This window comes from Podarcis melisellensis (assembly GCF_964234715.1).
Source record: "Podarcis melisellensis genome assembly, chromosome: 3".
NCBI classification, from domain to species: Eukaryota; Metazoa; Chordata; class Lepidosauria; order Squamata; family Lacertidae; genus Podarcis; species Podarcis melisellensis.
This window is the reverse complement of record NC_138530.1, coordinates 16,064,277-16,081,617: the sequence shown is the minus strand read 5'-3', so window position 1 is coordinate 16,081,617 and position 17,341 is coordinate 16,064,277. Positions and strand designations below refer to the sequence as shown.

General features: G+C 42.5%; 1 protein-coding gene across 2 annotated transcripts in view; it reads left to right on the top strand.

Annotated features, from left to right (window-relative positions):
- The first annotated feature begins 2 nt into the window (after nt 1-2).
- Nucleotides 3-17,341, top strand: part of ACSS1 (acyl-CoA synthetase short chain family member 1) — a 36,456-nt gene continuing 19,117 nt past the window's right edge. Inside the window, exons 1-4 of one of the 2 annotated variants that reach the window (XM_081904003.1) lie at nt 3-431; nt 6,806-6,902; nt 16,241-16,440; nt 17,030-17,205. In XM_081904003.1, the coding sequence (XP_081760129.1) occupies nt 80-431; nt 6,806-6,902; nt 16,241-16,440; nt 17,030-17,205 (825 nt within the window). In that variant the 5' untranslated portion in view covers nt 3-79. Of the gene's footprint in view, nt 432-6,805; nt 6,903-7,419; nt 7,551-16,240; nt 16,441-17,029; nt 17,206-17,341 lie in introns of those variants that run through there. The other variant, XM_081904004.1, reaches the window with a different exon arrangement.

The following is a 17,341-nucleotide window of genomic DNA, read 5'->3' as shown; positions in this document are numbered from 1 at the left end:
GCCCCCCTCGGAGGCGGCGCCGAGCCGGTTTCAGCGCCCCCCGCCGCTACACACCTGCCAAACCTTCGCCGGCGGCCTTATGGCAGCCACACCGTCCGCGGCTGCTGCCCTGAGCCGCTTGCGGAGCGCCCTGAGCAGGCGGCGAGGAAGGCTGCTCTGGTGGAGCCGGAGCTGGCCGGGCGCCCCCTGGGGACGGCCTTCGTGCGGCCGCCTCCTCAGCGGCGGCCGTTGCCTCTCTCAGGCGAGCGACCCCTTCCTGAGGGGGAGCTATGGCGAGGTGTCCCGGAGGGCGGCCGAGGCGCCCGGGGCTTTCTGGGGGGCGCTGGCTCGGGAGGCGCTGCTGTGGGACGCCGCGCACCACACCGACTGCGAGTGGGATTTCGCACAGGGCCGCGTCCGCTGGTTCTTGGGCGGCCGCTTAAATGTGGCGGGTAAGGAGCGCCTTCCTTGGGCAGGAGGGGCGAGGAGTCGCCGCTGGCGCGCACACATCTTATATATAGCTATATATATCTCTCTCCTCCGTCCGTCTTCTCGTTCCTCGAGTCCTTCAGCTTTCGAAAGCTTATCTAATTCAGTGCCTGGAAGTCACTACCCAAGTGATATGGAAAGCCAGGCGCCTGCGAAGTGATGAGGTGGCTATTAATGCGGCGAAGAGAAAGAAAATAAGGGGTCGAATGCACTCTGCATATGCTCAGAGGCACCTGCATTGTGTCAGGTCGGGCCTTTTCGATCGGCCCTGCTGCGAAAAACAACTTTTAGGGCCTGAGCTTTGGCTTTCTGGAGCTGAGCTCGAGGAGCCCGCATGAGTTGTAAGACTACACAAGTTTTCCAGGGCAGAATGCCCTGGAAATCTTGTGCATCTGTAGTTCATAGGGTGCCTAGGCTAGGAAAGAGTTTTGGAATAAGACCTCGAGGAGTCAACATAAAAAAGGGAAAAATTAAGTTGTGGCTCTTAGGATAATGCATCTTCATATTTAAAACACATTTTCTCCCCACCATCTGCCGTGCATTTGTGAAAGCCAATGTGGCCCTGTGAACAGAGTACAGGAAATAGAGTTCAAAGTAGACAAACAAGCTTTTTCAGCAATTGTCAGCTCACATAATGGAAGCAACCTTTGTTTTGTGTGATGCAGGTGGCCTTGCTTAAAGATATGCCGGGAGGGAAAGCAATATGCAAATAAGTGAATTGCTCATTATTTTTATTTCATTGTGTTTGAGGTCACGGCCGGTTCATCATTCTCGTATGACATGTTTTTTTGCTGCTGTGGTTCTTGTGAGGTAGGGAAGCAGCATTTTCATCTTACAAATTAATAGCATTTAAATACTTTGCTGTGGGATGGCAGGGGAGGGGGGGAAGCATTTTACCTCCAGTGGACATTTCCATTGTTGCTTGGAAATACCACATGGAATGCGGTTGAGCAAGCGTTCCAGGGCCTCCCTTATTTATACTGTATAGTCATATATCAACGTAAAAAGCAGATTATAAGAACCGAAGAATAGCCTGCTGGATCAGGCCAATTGCCCATCTAGTCCAGCATCCTGTTCTCACAGTGGCCAGCCAGATGCCTGTGGAAAACCAAGGAGCAGAACATGAGCACAAGAGCACTCTCCCCTCCTGTGTTTTCTAGCAACTGGTAGTGTGAAACATTACTGCCTCCAAAGTAAAATGAACAAAAGACAGGTCCCTGTCCCAAAGAACTTACAAAGAACATTTGCAGGTGTGTGTGTATATATATATATATATATATATATATATATATATATATATATTTACCAAAGAACTTAAAAGTCACAATTACTTAAAGCTCTCTGAGAGCTCTTTTGGGTGGCAATTTTGCATACTTCTGGTTGCTTGCTGTGTACCATATTGAGAGTGTGGGAAGCAGAATAAAATGAGTACCCTTGCCGTGTGTGTGTGATTATGATGCACACAGATTGGATATATACTAAAAGCATGTATTTCAACATTTGAGATTGCCATATAGGTTTACCTCATGATTATATTAATTGATTTATTATTATTTCAGGTGGCAGCTTTTTCTATTGATTAACCCTGAGAATGAGCATAGTCCCTGGATGTTGGCTGCAAAGTGCATGTCATTTCACATTGGCCTATAAACATTTCATGCATTAGACTTTGCAGTTATATTCAAACAATTAAGCACAAATAAATAACAGTATTAACATGTTAGATCCATAATTCCGACCCCATCAAGGGTTACTGTGCTCCACTAAAAAGAAAACTAGACCCCAAAGCCCTTTAATTTGCTGTCCTGTTTTTCCACAGAGTTGTTAAAAATACAAACCACCACTTGCTTCCTTCACTGTTTTAGACTCTTCACATCTGCTCCGCAACCTTTTAACCACCTGGCTGACCTCAGATCTTCTGGAAACTACCATCTGTTTTAAAACTAGATTGGCCATTTTTTCTAGTTTGGGCTGATTCTTTTGTAACTGTTGCATTAACAAGCTAGATATAGGATGGGCTTAGTTTGTCTAGTAGAAAATAAGGTGTTGTCCTATCAAAAAGCTATGCAATGCCATAAGAATGTAAATGAAACAGCTTCCAGAAGCTTTCCTTGCAAAAGAACCTATTGTTAGATTTTTGAAAATCCTGCTGTTAAAAATAAGACATGTATAAATAAAGGCCTTGTAAGACATATACTGTACAGTATGTACTTTTACATGATTCTGCAGAAAGAGTGAATGTATCAATACTGAAACATGGAAAGCTCAAGGAGCCATAGTTGGTGATGGTGCTAACCACTTAATTCAACACAAATTCCTCTTAAATAGTTGCTATGGGCACTACATTTTTCTGGTACATGGAATGCTTGTTGCTAGGAAGCCTCATCTGTGGAAGTTGAACTTGGCTTTGTGGTAAAAGCACAATTTGTTCCTACCCCTCCTGCTTTTAAAACTTGGATAGTAAATGAAACTGCTAGCAGATGAGGATGTGATTTCTCTTTATTATTGGTTTTCTGCAGGGTCTGTAATACTAAAATGCTTTGTGACAATTATTTTTTAAAAAAATAAAAATCTAACTTGACCACAGTTGACAATTGAAAAAATGTTCCACAACCTCTCCCAATATTATGTACTTAGAATGAGACTGAAGTATTTTTTTTGCTCCTGCATCCCTTTTCCTTTTTGCCATGTCATAATGGTTTATTATCTTTCAGCAATTACAGAAGTATAAATAACAAAAATGAAGATTAACCAATAGAAAAACAGTTCCATGAGCTTTAAAATTGTTTCTGTCACTTTAATGGGATGGACAAGCCATGCACCCTCAGTCCTTGCCTTATTTTTTATTTGGAACAGACTATTACTCACACATATTGTCCTGCTTTGAAAGAAGCTAAATATACCAAAGGTTTTCCCTGTCTATTTGTCTTGGTAATTTTCTTTTTTCTCCTTTGGCAAAGAGTCTTCAAAGTAGAATTATAAGTTTAATGCTAAACATAATGAATCTGTGACTGTAGATTTCGAGCATATTCAATTACATATTGAAAAATTAAGGAAAAATAGTGAAAGATGAAACTACAGTATTTGAGGTTCTTACCGTACAGTGTTGGGGACCAACAATGGGAGAGGGCTATTGTATTCATGCCTTGCTTGTGAATTTCCTAGAGGCAACTGATTCTGCTGTCAAAGTCATAAAATATGTGTTAGTGCAGCTTTGGTAGACGAGAACTGAACATTTTGGCTTTAGCATCCGAAAATTGCTTTTTTAATAGCTGCTTTTCTCCTGTAAAGTTGTTTATAATAACAGGAACTTAATTTTTGTTGTGTTAAGTAATACTAAAGAATAAGTGAAAGTGCCTCTCAGCATGTGCTATGCAGAGTGCTGATCCCTCACTGCCAAATGATTTTGTGTGCCATCAATAGGGTTCTAATTGTAATCACTGTTTTAACTAGCAATAGCAAGGTAATAAGATTTTAAATCCACAGTGGTTCATTATAAAGTAAGTGGCTCTGAATCCCTCTTATAGGAACTGGTGTCCCCATGGCTGTTTGCCGCTAGCTGTGATTGCATAAACAGTGGCTATCACCACCCCCACTAAAGTTGAGTGCTAACCTTAGCAAATGAGGCACATGAGATGATACACATTCAGCAAAAGCTCAGGCTACAGTAATCCTGGAACAGTACTACTTTATAGGGGAAGGGTTGTAGCTCAGTAGTAGAGCATCTTCTTTGCATGCAGAAGGTCCCAGGTTCAAGCATCTGCTGGAAATGTTCCCTGCCTGAAATCCTGGAAAGCCATTGCCAGTCAGAGTCAGTTCCACCTGTGGGATGGTTGTGGGAAGTGGCATGATTAATGTTCTTATGGGTGTAGCCAGGGTTTTTTTTTGGGGGGGGGACTGACGTGATTGGTCAGTTAAGGATATTACTTGATGGGGGGCAACTGGCCCCCCTTGGCTACACCCATGATTGTCCTCCATATAAAAAAAACTTCCTTTCTTTAGAAACGATTACAGTAGAGGTTACGTTAGGACCTTTCTCCCCGCTTCCTCTCTGTTAATTTAAATACAGTTGCACTCATTTACACTAACAGTTCATTTCGGTTAATAAAAAAGATACAGCTGTTTCTCTTACACTGCTCAGTTAACCATGTTTACTCAGAATTAAGTCCCACAGAGTTCAGTAGGCCTTAACCCTCTAGTCACAGTGCTTAGGATTGCATCCTTCAGTATTCCAATTGTTCTCATTCAAAGTGCAACACAGCTTAATAAAACTCATGGGAGATAAACCTAGGCACATCAGTTCTTTAACACTTTCTGGATGTGAGTTTCTATTTTAAACAATTATCACAGTGATCAGGTTTCATCATTGCAGTTGACATGCTGGAGAAATTTACAGTAAAGTCACAGATGACATTTTCCAGAAATGCCACATTTTCTTCAGCTGCTTTTTTTTACAAGTTAATATTCTACAAGGTGAGGGTGTTAAAGTTACTCACAGATGGATTATTATGCTGAAAGAAACTGCTTTAGAATCCATTTCAATTTGATCATTGACTAGCATTTGGTCCAGTTCTTTGTAGCTTACATGTGACATTGTTCAAAATTCAACAGGAAGAACTGCCAACTTTCATTTATTTTAATGGAGCTTTCTATATTATGCACACTTTTGTTAATTATATTTTGACTCCATTTCATATTTGCTCTACTTATCACTCTACTTATTTGCTCTACTTATCACTTTCTCTTCTTATCTTCATAGCACTGTTGTATGCATTCTTACTTAGAAGATGACAATAACTTGCTTAAATTGGTTTAGAGTTGATGTGTTAATGTTTAATGGGGGGAATGTATTTTGTCGTACATGTTTCATAGAAAAGGATAGCAAATTGCATTGTAATAAAAGGGTAAAAAGAAAAAATGATTATAAGGTGGAGTATAAAAATATTTTAAAATAAGTAGAATTTAGCTAAAAAGCAATTCTCAATCAAGTCACCAGTGTATAAAAATAATCAAGGTCATGAAAACCATTTAAATGTTAAATATTAAGGAAGAGAAGAGTTAAATGACCTAGTTAAGCTACCGTTGCCATACACATAAGAGTTGAGAAGGTACTTGAATGTGGCTGGAATAATTAAAGGACTCTAGTGCTGCTTTTGTTCATTGAAGAAGCCTTAATTTTCAAGGATGTGATATTTGGTCTCAGGCATGGGAGGGGGGGCATACTGTGGAATTAAGTATTTTACTGCATAATTTCCCCAGTAAAGTTTCTTTAAGCTTTGTACAGTGAAGAACTGTCCTTGATTGTTGATTACAGTATTTGTAAATAGAGGACTCCCTTAGGGTCAAATTAAAAGAAAAGGACACCAAGAAGGGCATTGAAGGGATTGGCTGAAGAGCACAACACTACAGTATTAGGTTTCCAAAACATGAGCTTACAATTACAAAACATATGCATTTTTAGAAGGGTGAAACATAATTACACAACAGCTGTCTACTACAAAATCTGATGGCCAAACTTCAACTTTGATTTAAAAAGGCTGGATTTCCTAGCCTTTAAGTGCTGGAAAGAGGGCCTGTTAAACTCAAAGCTGAGGGAGAATTGTGTGTATCAATCATCCTGTGCTTAGGAGGCAGGACTCCTTTCAGTATGTTATACACATTCCAATCCCTCCACATAATTGTAATATTTAGCAGAGAGAGTGGGGGCAGGGGGGGGAGCGCTACATTAACCAAATGGCTTTCAGTCTCTTGCCTTTCCAATGTCCTGTTGCTCTGCCTTTCCTATGCAGGCCTTAGCTAGAAGCTATATTTTTCAATAAATATAAATAGATAAATATTATGCATACATTCCTGGCTTACATACCAATCACATAGCTCTTATTTGCCTGGTTTTAGACTGTAGGTGGTCTAAACTACAAAGAACATCAACAACCCATGAAGGGAGTTAGTCAGTTGTGGCCATCTTGTGTTATAAACAGAATCCTACTGTTAAAGTTTCAACAACTGTATATGGCAACTGTATCTATTGACATCCTTACATTTACTGTCTCAGCATTCTTGTAGATGCTTGACTGTAGTATATGTTTATAAACTAAACTGATGTACAGTGGAATTTCATTTAAGGATTCTGAAATACTGAAATCATCTGAATACTGTACGTTGATGCTCTTGACTATTTCATTGGGACATTATTGTAGATTTGCATGTCAGAGGCTCTTTAAATAAATTATATTTGTTCATTATCTTTAAAAAATATTAATAGCACAAGTTGATTATCAAATCTGACACTTTAGAATCTACTGTAAATGTTGCTTTTTTATAATTTGTTTCTCTGCAGTTAACTGCTTGGACCGGTATGCACAACACTCTCCAGAGAGAGTGGCTTTGATCTGGGAAAAAGATGAGCCTGGCACTGAAGAGAAAGTCACCTACAGGTATGACTTCAGAATGTGTCTTATACTGCAGTTGGGGCATGCTTACTGCCTACTTCAAGAGCTTTTGTACAAAATCTTTTCCATTCTTTAATGATGGCCAGCCTAAAGAAGAGGAATCAGTCCAGGAGTAGTGGTGAACAAGATGACAACCAGTGTTTCTTTTAGCAGAGCGGTTCCCAAATAGTGGGTTAGAACCCAGCAGTAGATTGATGGGACATTTGGCGGTAGCTGAGCAGCCTGTCAGAAAGGGGCTACTGGAAACCATGTGGCAATGTTGCCTAAAGAATATTCATAACTGTTCAGTTGTCATTAACAGGTATTTAATAAGACAGAATTTCATTATTATGATTAAATAATTTCTGAACCACTTAATATATTAAAAATATGTCTACAAAAAAGAAAACGGATGAATTAATCTATTACAAAATATTACAAAAGTACAGTTACATCTAAACACAGTTACACATAAAAATGCAACAAAAATTTGCCTGACAATGCTATTTCAACACATGTACAGTAAGAAGATAGCTGTGTCAGAAGAGGAAATACAGTTTGCAATCAAGCTGAAGCTAGTGTAAGAAAAAGGAACCAGTCCACATGGATGTGAGGGCTTTCTGCAAATGAACATGGGCTGCGTCTAATAAAAATGTAAGAATATCTCTGTGCAGCCCACCTTGGAGGATTTGTAGTGCCTCATCACAATCCTGGATTGCCAAGAAACCAAGTTAGGGTAGAGGAGCAAAAGTGAAAGCTGGTTGCACAACAGCGGTGGCCTTGGCATGGAGGTGACACTGACGGGAGAGTGGTGGTTTGGAACAATGGCAGAAGTATGAGTGAAGTGCTATGAATTATTTCAGAGCTGTGCATTCTTTATCTGTCTCACATGAGACAGCAAGGGAATGGAAGAGGAAGAAGTTTCAGGACAGCAAGAAGGGGGGATACTGAAAGGAAATGAGTGGCTCTTCTAAACAATGGCAGGGGTAAATTGGTCATGGGAGGGAAATTGTGGTTTTAAACAACAGCAGAGATTGTACCTTAACACAGTGTATTTCATTCCTGGAACCATTTGCTATCTTCAACATGATGTTCCAGATGCAAAGTAAGAATTTAGAAAATATATGTTATTACCAAGCAAGCACTCACATGCACACAACATCCATAAGCTGAAGTTAACCTTCTCTAACTGAACAAGCTAACTGACTGACTTGCTCTTAAGATTCTACTCAATTTAAAGCTACAGCAACATATACTATCATGGGGTGTGCACACAGAGGGGGCTGCAGAACAGGGGGGAGAATGAGGCATGAAAACGGTAAGGGGGGGTTGTCTGTGTTCAAGGGATAGTTGAAAAAAGGAGGTAGGAAAGGGAGACTGGCTGGCACAGACCTTGTCTTCTTAATGGCACATCACCTTGCTCTTTGTTTTCCAGACTGGCACTTCTCCCAGGTGATTGCCTGTATGGGAAACTGATTTGGCCTGTTTGGCTTAAATCCAGCATCTGGCAGCCCATTTTAATACTCCAAGCCTTGATTAAACTCCAATACCCACTAGACCCAGGAATTTAGGGGAGGATCTGACACCAATAAATTTAGGGGAATCAAGGCACCCACAAACTCCTAACAATATATTCAAATATTTAGTTTCATATTCAATATGATGGAGTCATATCCACTCTAGTCTGAGATTCGTATGAATAGCATATTTAGTTTTATTTATGAAATTAAATACATTGGAGCTCTCAGCCAAACCATTCATTGCATTCAATGTCTGATCACATTTAATGTATATGTTGCTTTTTAAATAGCAATTTCAGGGGCAATTTGCACATGGTGCATTTATTTATTTAACATCATTTCTATATTATTTAATTGTAATAAGCCTCTAAGTAGCGTAAATAAAATGCGGGGCCCTTCCTTCTGCACTGTGATTCTGATGAAAATTGCCCCACAGAGCACAAAGTTGCTATTTGCTGTGGGAGCTATATTGTTATTAGTGCCAGTAGCAATTTATATTCCATGGCAAATGGCAGTTTCGTAGTGGGTTGTTTTCATTGATAGCACAGCATGGGGCTGGAAGAGGAACGGATAGCCCCATGTGTTGCATTCTTGATCCTGACATGGTTCCCCTCCCCCCAAATTGTGCATAAGGCTCATTGGCTATTTTAAACGCCAGTATATTCCTTTAGGTATTTTGTTAGGTTTGCCTTCAAGTAAGAGAGTTTGAAGAAACTGAGCTCTGACCATACTCTGGTCTTTGGTCGTCTCAGTAGGAACAAGGCCTGCAAACAGAGTGTTTCCTTTCAAGCTGTTCTGATATCTGTTAATAATAGCAAGCTGTTGGTAGACTTATCAGCTAATTAACCAAGCTGCTATAAAAATGCATTGACTGCTCTAATGAGTTTTGTCCATGCCCAGCTGTTGCTTTCAATAGATGTAGGTATTGCACAGAAAGCAGGTGACCAGTGAAATAAAAATATGTGTGTTGATAAGAGGCATGAGTACTGTACTTTATCAGTAAATAGTGTGGACATTTTAGCAGGGATTATTATTACAGTATAGTCTGTGTTATATCCACATATTATTTATTATTTATTGAATTTACATCCTGTCCTTCCTCCCAAAGCAGACCAGACTGGCAAACAGATACACAATTTAAAAACAAAGGAAAAAGCATTCTATAACAGTCAACATTCTAAAGGCAGCTACAATTGAAAACATCTAAAAGCAGTTACAGTGACAGTTAATGATCTTGAGGTTGCCAGGAGCAGTATTCTTCAGCCACAAATGCTTGGGTAAACAGGAATGTTTTCAAATTTCTCCTGCAAATTAATAATGATAGAGACAGGTGCCCCTCACTAGGGAGGGCTTTCCACAACAGGCAAAGTACTACTGAAAGGGCCCTGTCATGAGTCAGCCGAACCAACTGGGCAGCTCTCAGCAGTGGCACTATCAGCAAGGCCTCACCTTCTGATGATAGGGTCTGAGCTGGAGAAGGCGCTTTTTTGGATCCTTGGAACCCAAGCCATTAAAGGTTTTATATTGCAGCACCACTATCACGTGGTCCCTTCAAGCTACCCCTTATCAATGCAGCAGTTGCATTCTTCACTAGCTGTAGCCTCTGGACTGTCTTCAAGGGCAGCCCCATGTAGAGCACATTACAGTAGTCTAAGCAAGAGGACAACTGAGGCCAGGCTATCCCAGTCCAGGAAGGAACCATAGCTGGTGAAACAACCTAAGCTGGGCATAAGCACTTGTGGCTTACATACATACTTCCATATTTGAAAGTAAATAATGTGTACCTCCTATTTGGAGTGTCTGAGAAACACTGAGATGGTGTTGGGAGGATAGGCCATTTTCAACTTGGGCCTTAACTTAGGAGATAAAGCAAATAATTTCAATGGGAGTTTCTCATATCACTAGTTCTTTTTTTAAGCAGGTCAAAAGCTGTTTGTCACTCAATCAAAAGTTTGGGCACTTTGCTTCCCTCCCTGTGGAATGCACTCCCATCAGATGTCAAAGAGATAAACAACTACCCAACCTTTAGAAGACATCTGAAGGCAACCCTGTATAGGGAAGTTTTTAATGGTTGGTGTTTTTTGTGGTATCATGTGTTGTAAGCCACCCAGAGTGGCTGGGGAAACCCAGCCAGATGGGCAGGGTACTAATAATAATAATAATAATAATAATAATAATAATAATAATAATAATAAATTATTTATACCCTGCCCATCTGGCTGAGTTTCCCCAGCCACTTTGGGCGGCTCCCAATCAAGTGTTTAAAACAATACAGCATTAAATATTAAAAACTTCCCTTTTATGACTTGCAGCTACATGTATTCAGAAAATATATAATACAGTGACAACGAACTGGTGATCATCAGTTTTGCTCCGGATTTTTTCAGCATGATCCTGATGCATATTTGCAAAATACACAGTACCATCTTGATGCATATTTGCAATATACACAGTCATAAAACTGATCCATTGACAGCTACCACTGGATAGATAAATGTAATATATTTCCATGAAAATATTTGCTTTATCTCAGGAGAATGCATGGAAGCATTGGCATATAGATAACTGTATAGGAACTGTCAGCACAAGAGGCTGTCGCCTTTTTTTTAGAGGTGTCGAATTGTGGATGCCTGGATAAGTGTTGCAGCCTACTTCTTGAGTGGAGGAATGGAAAATATTATACAACTATATATATATACATTAATAGGAATGGAAACAGTTCTAGCTTTTGTTGCTGGTTGGCTTTCTTTCTGAGCACAATACAGGGAGGGAGGAGTTTGTGGCCCTCCAGATGTTGCTGGATTGCAGCTCTTATCATTCTGCAAATTCTCCTGGCTGTTTCTTCCTGCTGTGCTTCATCTGGTTACAGAGCACTACTGGGAGGGAAAATACCCAAGGGCGTTTGCAGGGGATAATCCAGTGGTGGCTCGTGCCTACAGGGACTGGTAGGGCAGAAGGCAGAGAGCTGCATGAGGGCAATGCTGAGACTGAGAGGAGGCACTGACAACCAGTGCCACCCTCAAGACTGAAAGTAGGTAGGTGGAGCCGGCTGAGGTTGGTGGAGCAGTGTCCCATTTGACCTAGTGGACCAGCCTTCACCAGACTCATCCATGGATATGAGCAGGATTAAACTCCACCTGTCAATTCTCACTTGTAAATATCTTCTGGTCCCTTTGTTAGTAATAGGAGACAAACCTCAGCTTGGAAATATTGAATTTACTTCACAATGTGTAGTTCTGTCCTTACAGTCCCTTCTGAAAATGTTCTGATCCTGTGCAAGACTTTGATATCATTTTCTTGAAACGCATCTGAATTATTTGGATAGTGTGAGATGAAATGGTTGTCTACTAAGACAGCTATGGTTTGGCAGACATCCCAGTTTCTCATTTTTGTTTAGCCATAAAACTTGTAGGTAGCTTTGGAAGAAATACGAACTTTATATCAGTCTCCATTTAATTATTTTTAGACTCTATTCTAAGAGTAAAAACAACTTTTTAAAAAATAGCCTTATTCATAGATTTGTTGATTTCGGGTTGGGCCATTAGTTGCGTAAGAAGTAATTACACAATCAAATGCATATGAAACAAATTACAGTTTTTAAGGCTGAGCAAGGAGGCATGCTTCTTACAAAGCATTCTTTTTTATATTTGAACACTGTAAGTGTCTCTCGAATGCTATGAATGTTGATGAAGGCCAAGTATTCCTCATGTCAATATTTCAAAAGCACTTGATTTCTATGGTTCAGCCAATGTTGTTATCCAAAAGACCAGCAAGAGACAAAGCTAAGAATTGTTTATACCATTTTTTGGTATAATTCAGATAACAACTTCTCTGAACTTTAGATCATGTATTAAAATGGTTGCTCTCAGCTGTTAAAACAGTGCATATATTTCATTATATGACATACTTTTGAGGACACTAGTGCTGCTGCAGCGGTTGTTTGAAGTGTTTTTATATGTTTTAAACTGTTTTTATTTTTTGATTTGTTGTACCACCATAAGCTGTGGTTTTTATCTACGTATTTTTATTTTGTTTTGGTTTATTTTGGGTTGGGGTGGGGTGATTGTGGAGTGGGGTGGGGATTGGTTTGTTTCAGTGTAATTTTGTTTGTTTGTTTGTTTGCTTTTATATTCTGTAAATGGAGGCGAATATGAGGCTTGGGATTCCTACTGTGGAGGGGCGAAGGAGGTATGGCGGTGGGGGCAGATGTCATAGGCGAAGGGGATCGAGATACGGATATGCTCGTACCCCTTCCAATCTGCGCCCCATCCCGAGAGACGAGGGTAGGGTGAGCAAAGATTACTCACCTCCGTCACTGGTGTTGTGCAATGCCAGGTCTATAGGCAACAAAACCGCCACCCTGCGAGATTTCTTCATCTCGCAGGGGGTCGACCTGGCTTGTGTGACGGAGACCTGGGTGCGCGAAGGGGATACTGTTACTTTACGAGAGATGGCGCCCCCAGGTTTCTCCGTCCTCCACCAGTCGCGGACTGTGGGCCGGGGGGGAGGGGTGGCATTATTAATCCGGGAAGATTGTTCTTTCAGGGCTCTACCATCGCCATCGATCCCCGGCATTGAATGTGTTGGCCTAGTGTGGGGCTCCGAGGTGAGCTTGGCTGTCTGGCTGGTGTACCGGCCACCTAGCGCACCAGCAGCCACCCTGCCAGGCCTGCTGGAGGTGGTGGCCGGCTGGGCCTTGGAGTTCCCTAACCTATTGGTATTGGGGGACTTCAACATCCATGCTGATGCCACTCCCTCCTCACAGGCTCTGGACCTGGTGTCTTCCATGGCGACACTAGGGCTCTCCCAGTTTGTTTCGGGCCCCACACATCAAGCAGGCCACACGCTGGATTTGATCTTTGGTGCTGGTATAGATGTGATCATGTTTCCTTCGATGAAGGTGCCATGGTCTGATCACTACGCTCTGAAAGCCAGGATTGACGTTCCACCCCCACCCTGCTTAGGTGGCGAGCCGATTTGGGCTCGCTCGCAGAGGCTGATGGATCCTGATAGGTTCCGTCAAGCCTTGCGGGACCTTTCTCCCCCTGGCGACTCATTGACTGAGCTTGTTGAGGGCTGGAATACCCATCTCCTGGCAGCCATCAATGAGATCGCACCTAAGCGCCCTCTGCGACCCCGCAGAAACCGAGCTCCCTGGTTTACCGAGGAGCTCCGGAAAATGAAGCGGGACCTCAGACGGCTAGAGCGAGTATGGCGGCGTGCCCGTGACGGAGCTTCAAGAACATCTTATAGGGTTTTTATGAAAACCTACGAGATGGCTGTGAAGGCCACTAAGAAGTCCTACTTCTCGGCCTCCATTGCATCCGCTAGCTCTCGCCCGGCGCAATTATTTAGTATAATTCGGTCTTTAACGTCCCTCGAAGGACAGCCAAATTTAAATAACAAATTGACATACAGCTGTGAGGCATTTGCGAGCTTTTTTGCGGAGAAGGTCTTGTCGCTCCGCCATGACCTCCCTGCCAATTTGGATACAATAAAGGAACTGGAGGCCCCTCGACTGTCCTCGGGTCCAGTATTGGACCACTTCGACCGGATATCCCCAGCCGATGTGGACAGACTCCTCCGAGCTGGAAAGCCCACCACCTGTCCTCTTGACCCGTGCCCGTCTTGGCTGATTAGAGCGTGTCCAGACGAGGTGCGGGCCCTCCTGGGGGATATCATCAATTTGTCCCTTGGCAGGGGACATTCCCAGGGGAACTGAAGGAGGCAGTGGTGCGCCCGCTCTTAAAGAAAACATCATTAGATCCTTTAGATCTATCCAATTACCGCCCGGTTTCGAATCTTCCGTTCCTGGGTAAGGTGATTGAGAGAGCGGTTGCTGAACAGCTTGGTGGGTTTCTGGATGAAACATCGGCTCTGGATCCATTCCAGTCCGGCTTCCGCGCTGGCCATGGGACCGAGACGGCTCTGGTTGCCCTAACAGATGATCTTCGTAGACAGCTGGATCGAGGCGGGTCGGGGCTGCTGATTCTTCTAGATTTGTCAGCAGCTTTTGACATGGTCGATCATGAACTTCTGGACCACCGCCTTGCCGACGTGGGGATCCAGGGCACAGTCCTTCAATGGCTGCGCTCGTTTCTCTCTGGTCGGGGACAGAGGGTGGCGCTTGGGGGGGAATTGTCATCGCGCCACTCCTTGGTGTGTGGAGTGCCTCAGGGTGCGATTCTCTCCCCGATGCTTTTTAACATCTTTATGCGCCCCCTCGCCCAGCTTGTCAGGAGTTTTGGGCTGGGCTGCCATCAGTATGCTGATGACACCCAACTCTATCTGTTGATGGATGGCCATCCTGACTCGGCCCCAGACACACTGATCAGATGCTTGGAAGCTGTGGCTGGATGGTTGCGTGGGAGCCGGTTGAAGTTAAATCCTTCGAAGACAGAGGTCCTCTGGCTGGGACGGGATGATATGGGACTGAGGGGGCAGCTCCCATCTCTTGCGGGGGTGCAATTAGTGCCAGCACCGTCCGTTAAGAGTTTGGGTGTAATCTTCGATACCTCCCTCTCCATGGAGGCGCAGATTGCAGCTATTACAAAGGCGGCATTTTTTCATCTCCGCCAAGCTAAGCAGTTGGCTCCTTACCTCTCTCGCCCTGACCTAGCTACTGTGATCCACGCGACGGTCACCTCCAGACTGGATTATTGTAACTCGCTCTACGTGGGGCTGCCCTTGAGACTGACCCAAAAACTCCAGCGGGTGCAGAATGCCGCAGCGAGACTCCTTACGGGGTCTTCGCTGCGAGATCACATTCATCCGGTGCTATACCAGCTGCACTGGCTCCCGGTGGAGTATAGGATCAGGTTTAAGGTGCTGGTTTTAACCTTCAAAGCCCTATACGGCCTAGGACCCTCGTACCTACGGGACCGCCTCTCCTGGCATGCCCCACAGAGGAACCTACGGTCTTCAAACAAAAACACCTTGAAGGTCCCAGGCCACAGAGAGGTTAGGCTGGCCTCAACTAGAGCCAAGGCCTTTTCGGCTGCGGCTCCAACCTGGTGGAATGCTCTGTCACAAGAGACAAGGGCCCTGCAGGACTTGACATCTTTCCGTAGGGCCTGCAAGACAGAGCTGTTCCGCCAGGCCTTTGGTTAGGGCGCAGCCTGACTCCCTCCTCTGGCAACCTTTACAAAACTTTATGGCTGCCATCAATCTTGATTTTAATTAATTTTTATAATGTTTTTATAATGTCGCACTATTTTGGTGTTGTTAGCCGCCCTGAGCCCGGCCTCGGCTGGGGAGGGCGGGATATAAATAAAATTTATTATTATTATTATTATTATTATTATTATTATTATTATTATTATTATACCTCATTCTGTCTTAATGGCAGGTAATTAATTAATACATAGTAAATAACTAAATCCTGCATAGATGGGAACTTTGGTGTAATAATAATTATCTGTTATAGATCTTTAGACTGGCCACTGAATAATTTCCAAAACATTTTCCCCATTTCATAAGTTCACTACTAACAATGAGTGGGTACCAACTGCATGTACAATATTAGGCAAAAAGGCAATTTCAGATTTGTAACTTTGTTTACGATATAGAAGTAAAATAAAAATGCTCAATGGGATCATCCACTAGGACATAAAAAAAATTCTGGTGGAAATGGATTTCCCCCCAATGCAAATTACACTAATTGGCACAGGGGCTTTTCCTGGGATATCTCCCAATTCAAATTTTTATTAAAAACTCAAATTACTGGGATTGGCATTGCTTTATACAAGCCTTATGCTATAGAAATACATATTTAACAAACTGGAGCATACAGAAATGACATGGTTGTTCTTTCCTGTGTTGCAGGGAGCTTCTGGATATGACTTGCCGCCTTGCTAATACATTAAAGAAAAATGGAATAAAAAAAGGGGACCGAGTTGCTATTTATATGCCTGTGTCCCCAATGGCAGTGGCTGCCATGTTGGCTTGTGCCAGAATTGGTGCTGTTCATACCGTTGTCTTTGCTGGATTCAGTGCAGATTCATTGGCAGGGAGGATCAATGACTGTGAGTAGTTTTCAGATACTGGGAAGGGGTAGCTGATAAACATTCATAGTACAGTATGACTTTTTTCTCATATTGCAGGGCAGTTCTCTTCACACACAACAGGCATTCCCATTATGCGTGACTCATATTCTCCATCATTGAAAAGAATGTGTTAGCCTCTGTATGCACAAAATGTGTGTACAGTAGAGCCCTTTGTAGTATGTTGTGAGGATCATTGGTCAATGGGCCTCATTACACCCACCAGCCAGTTATATGATATCAGATGCAGAGATTTGTTATCTGCGGGCTAAGCATCACAGCACTATGATAAGAGTTAAGCCTCTGCTTAACTATAGAGTCTTGAAGCTTCTTACAAACTAACAATTTTATCAGGGGGTGTAATCTTTTGTGGACAAGAGTCTGTTTCTAGTTTTGCTACAAGACCTTTTGTTTCTGCTGCAACAGAAAACACAGCTACCCCCTCTGGATACTGTGTATGAGCTACTGTTCTGCTATACTATACAGTATATAATGTCTTGGTTACAATATTACTCGGAACAATAATGGAGGAAAACAAACTGCTAAGTCCACAAATGATTTTTCTTGTTAGCTGAATGCAAAGCAGTCATCACCTCTAACCAGGGAGTCAGGGGCGGACGAGTCATAGAACTGAAGAAGACTGTGGATGAAGCTGTAAAGAATTGTCCAAGTGTCAAGTGTGTCTTTGTGACTCAGAGAACTACCAACAAAATCCACATGGGCAGTCGTGATATTCTCCTTGAAGAAGTATGTTCATGATGTTCATGGTACTTCTTTTAAATCAGGTATTTCTATAGGGTGCAATAATATTTTATCACAGCAGGTTATATGCTGGTGTTTGGTCTAGAAGAAATTACTGTTGATGAGCCTAGTTTTATAATTA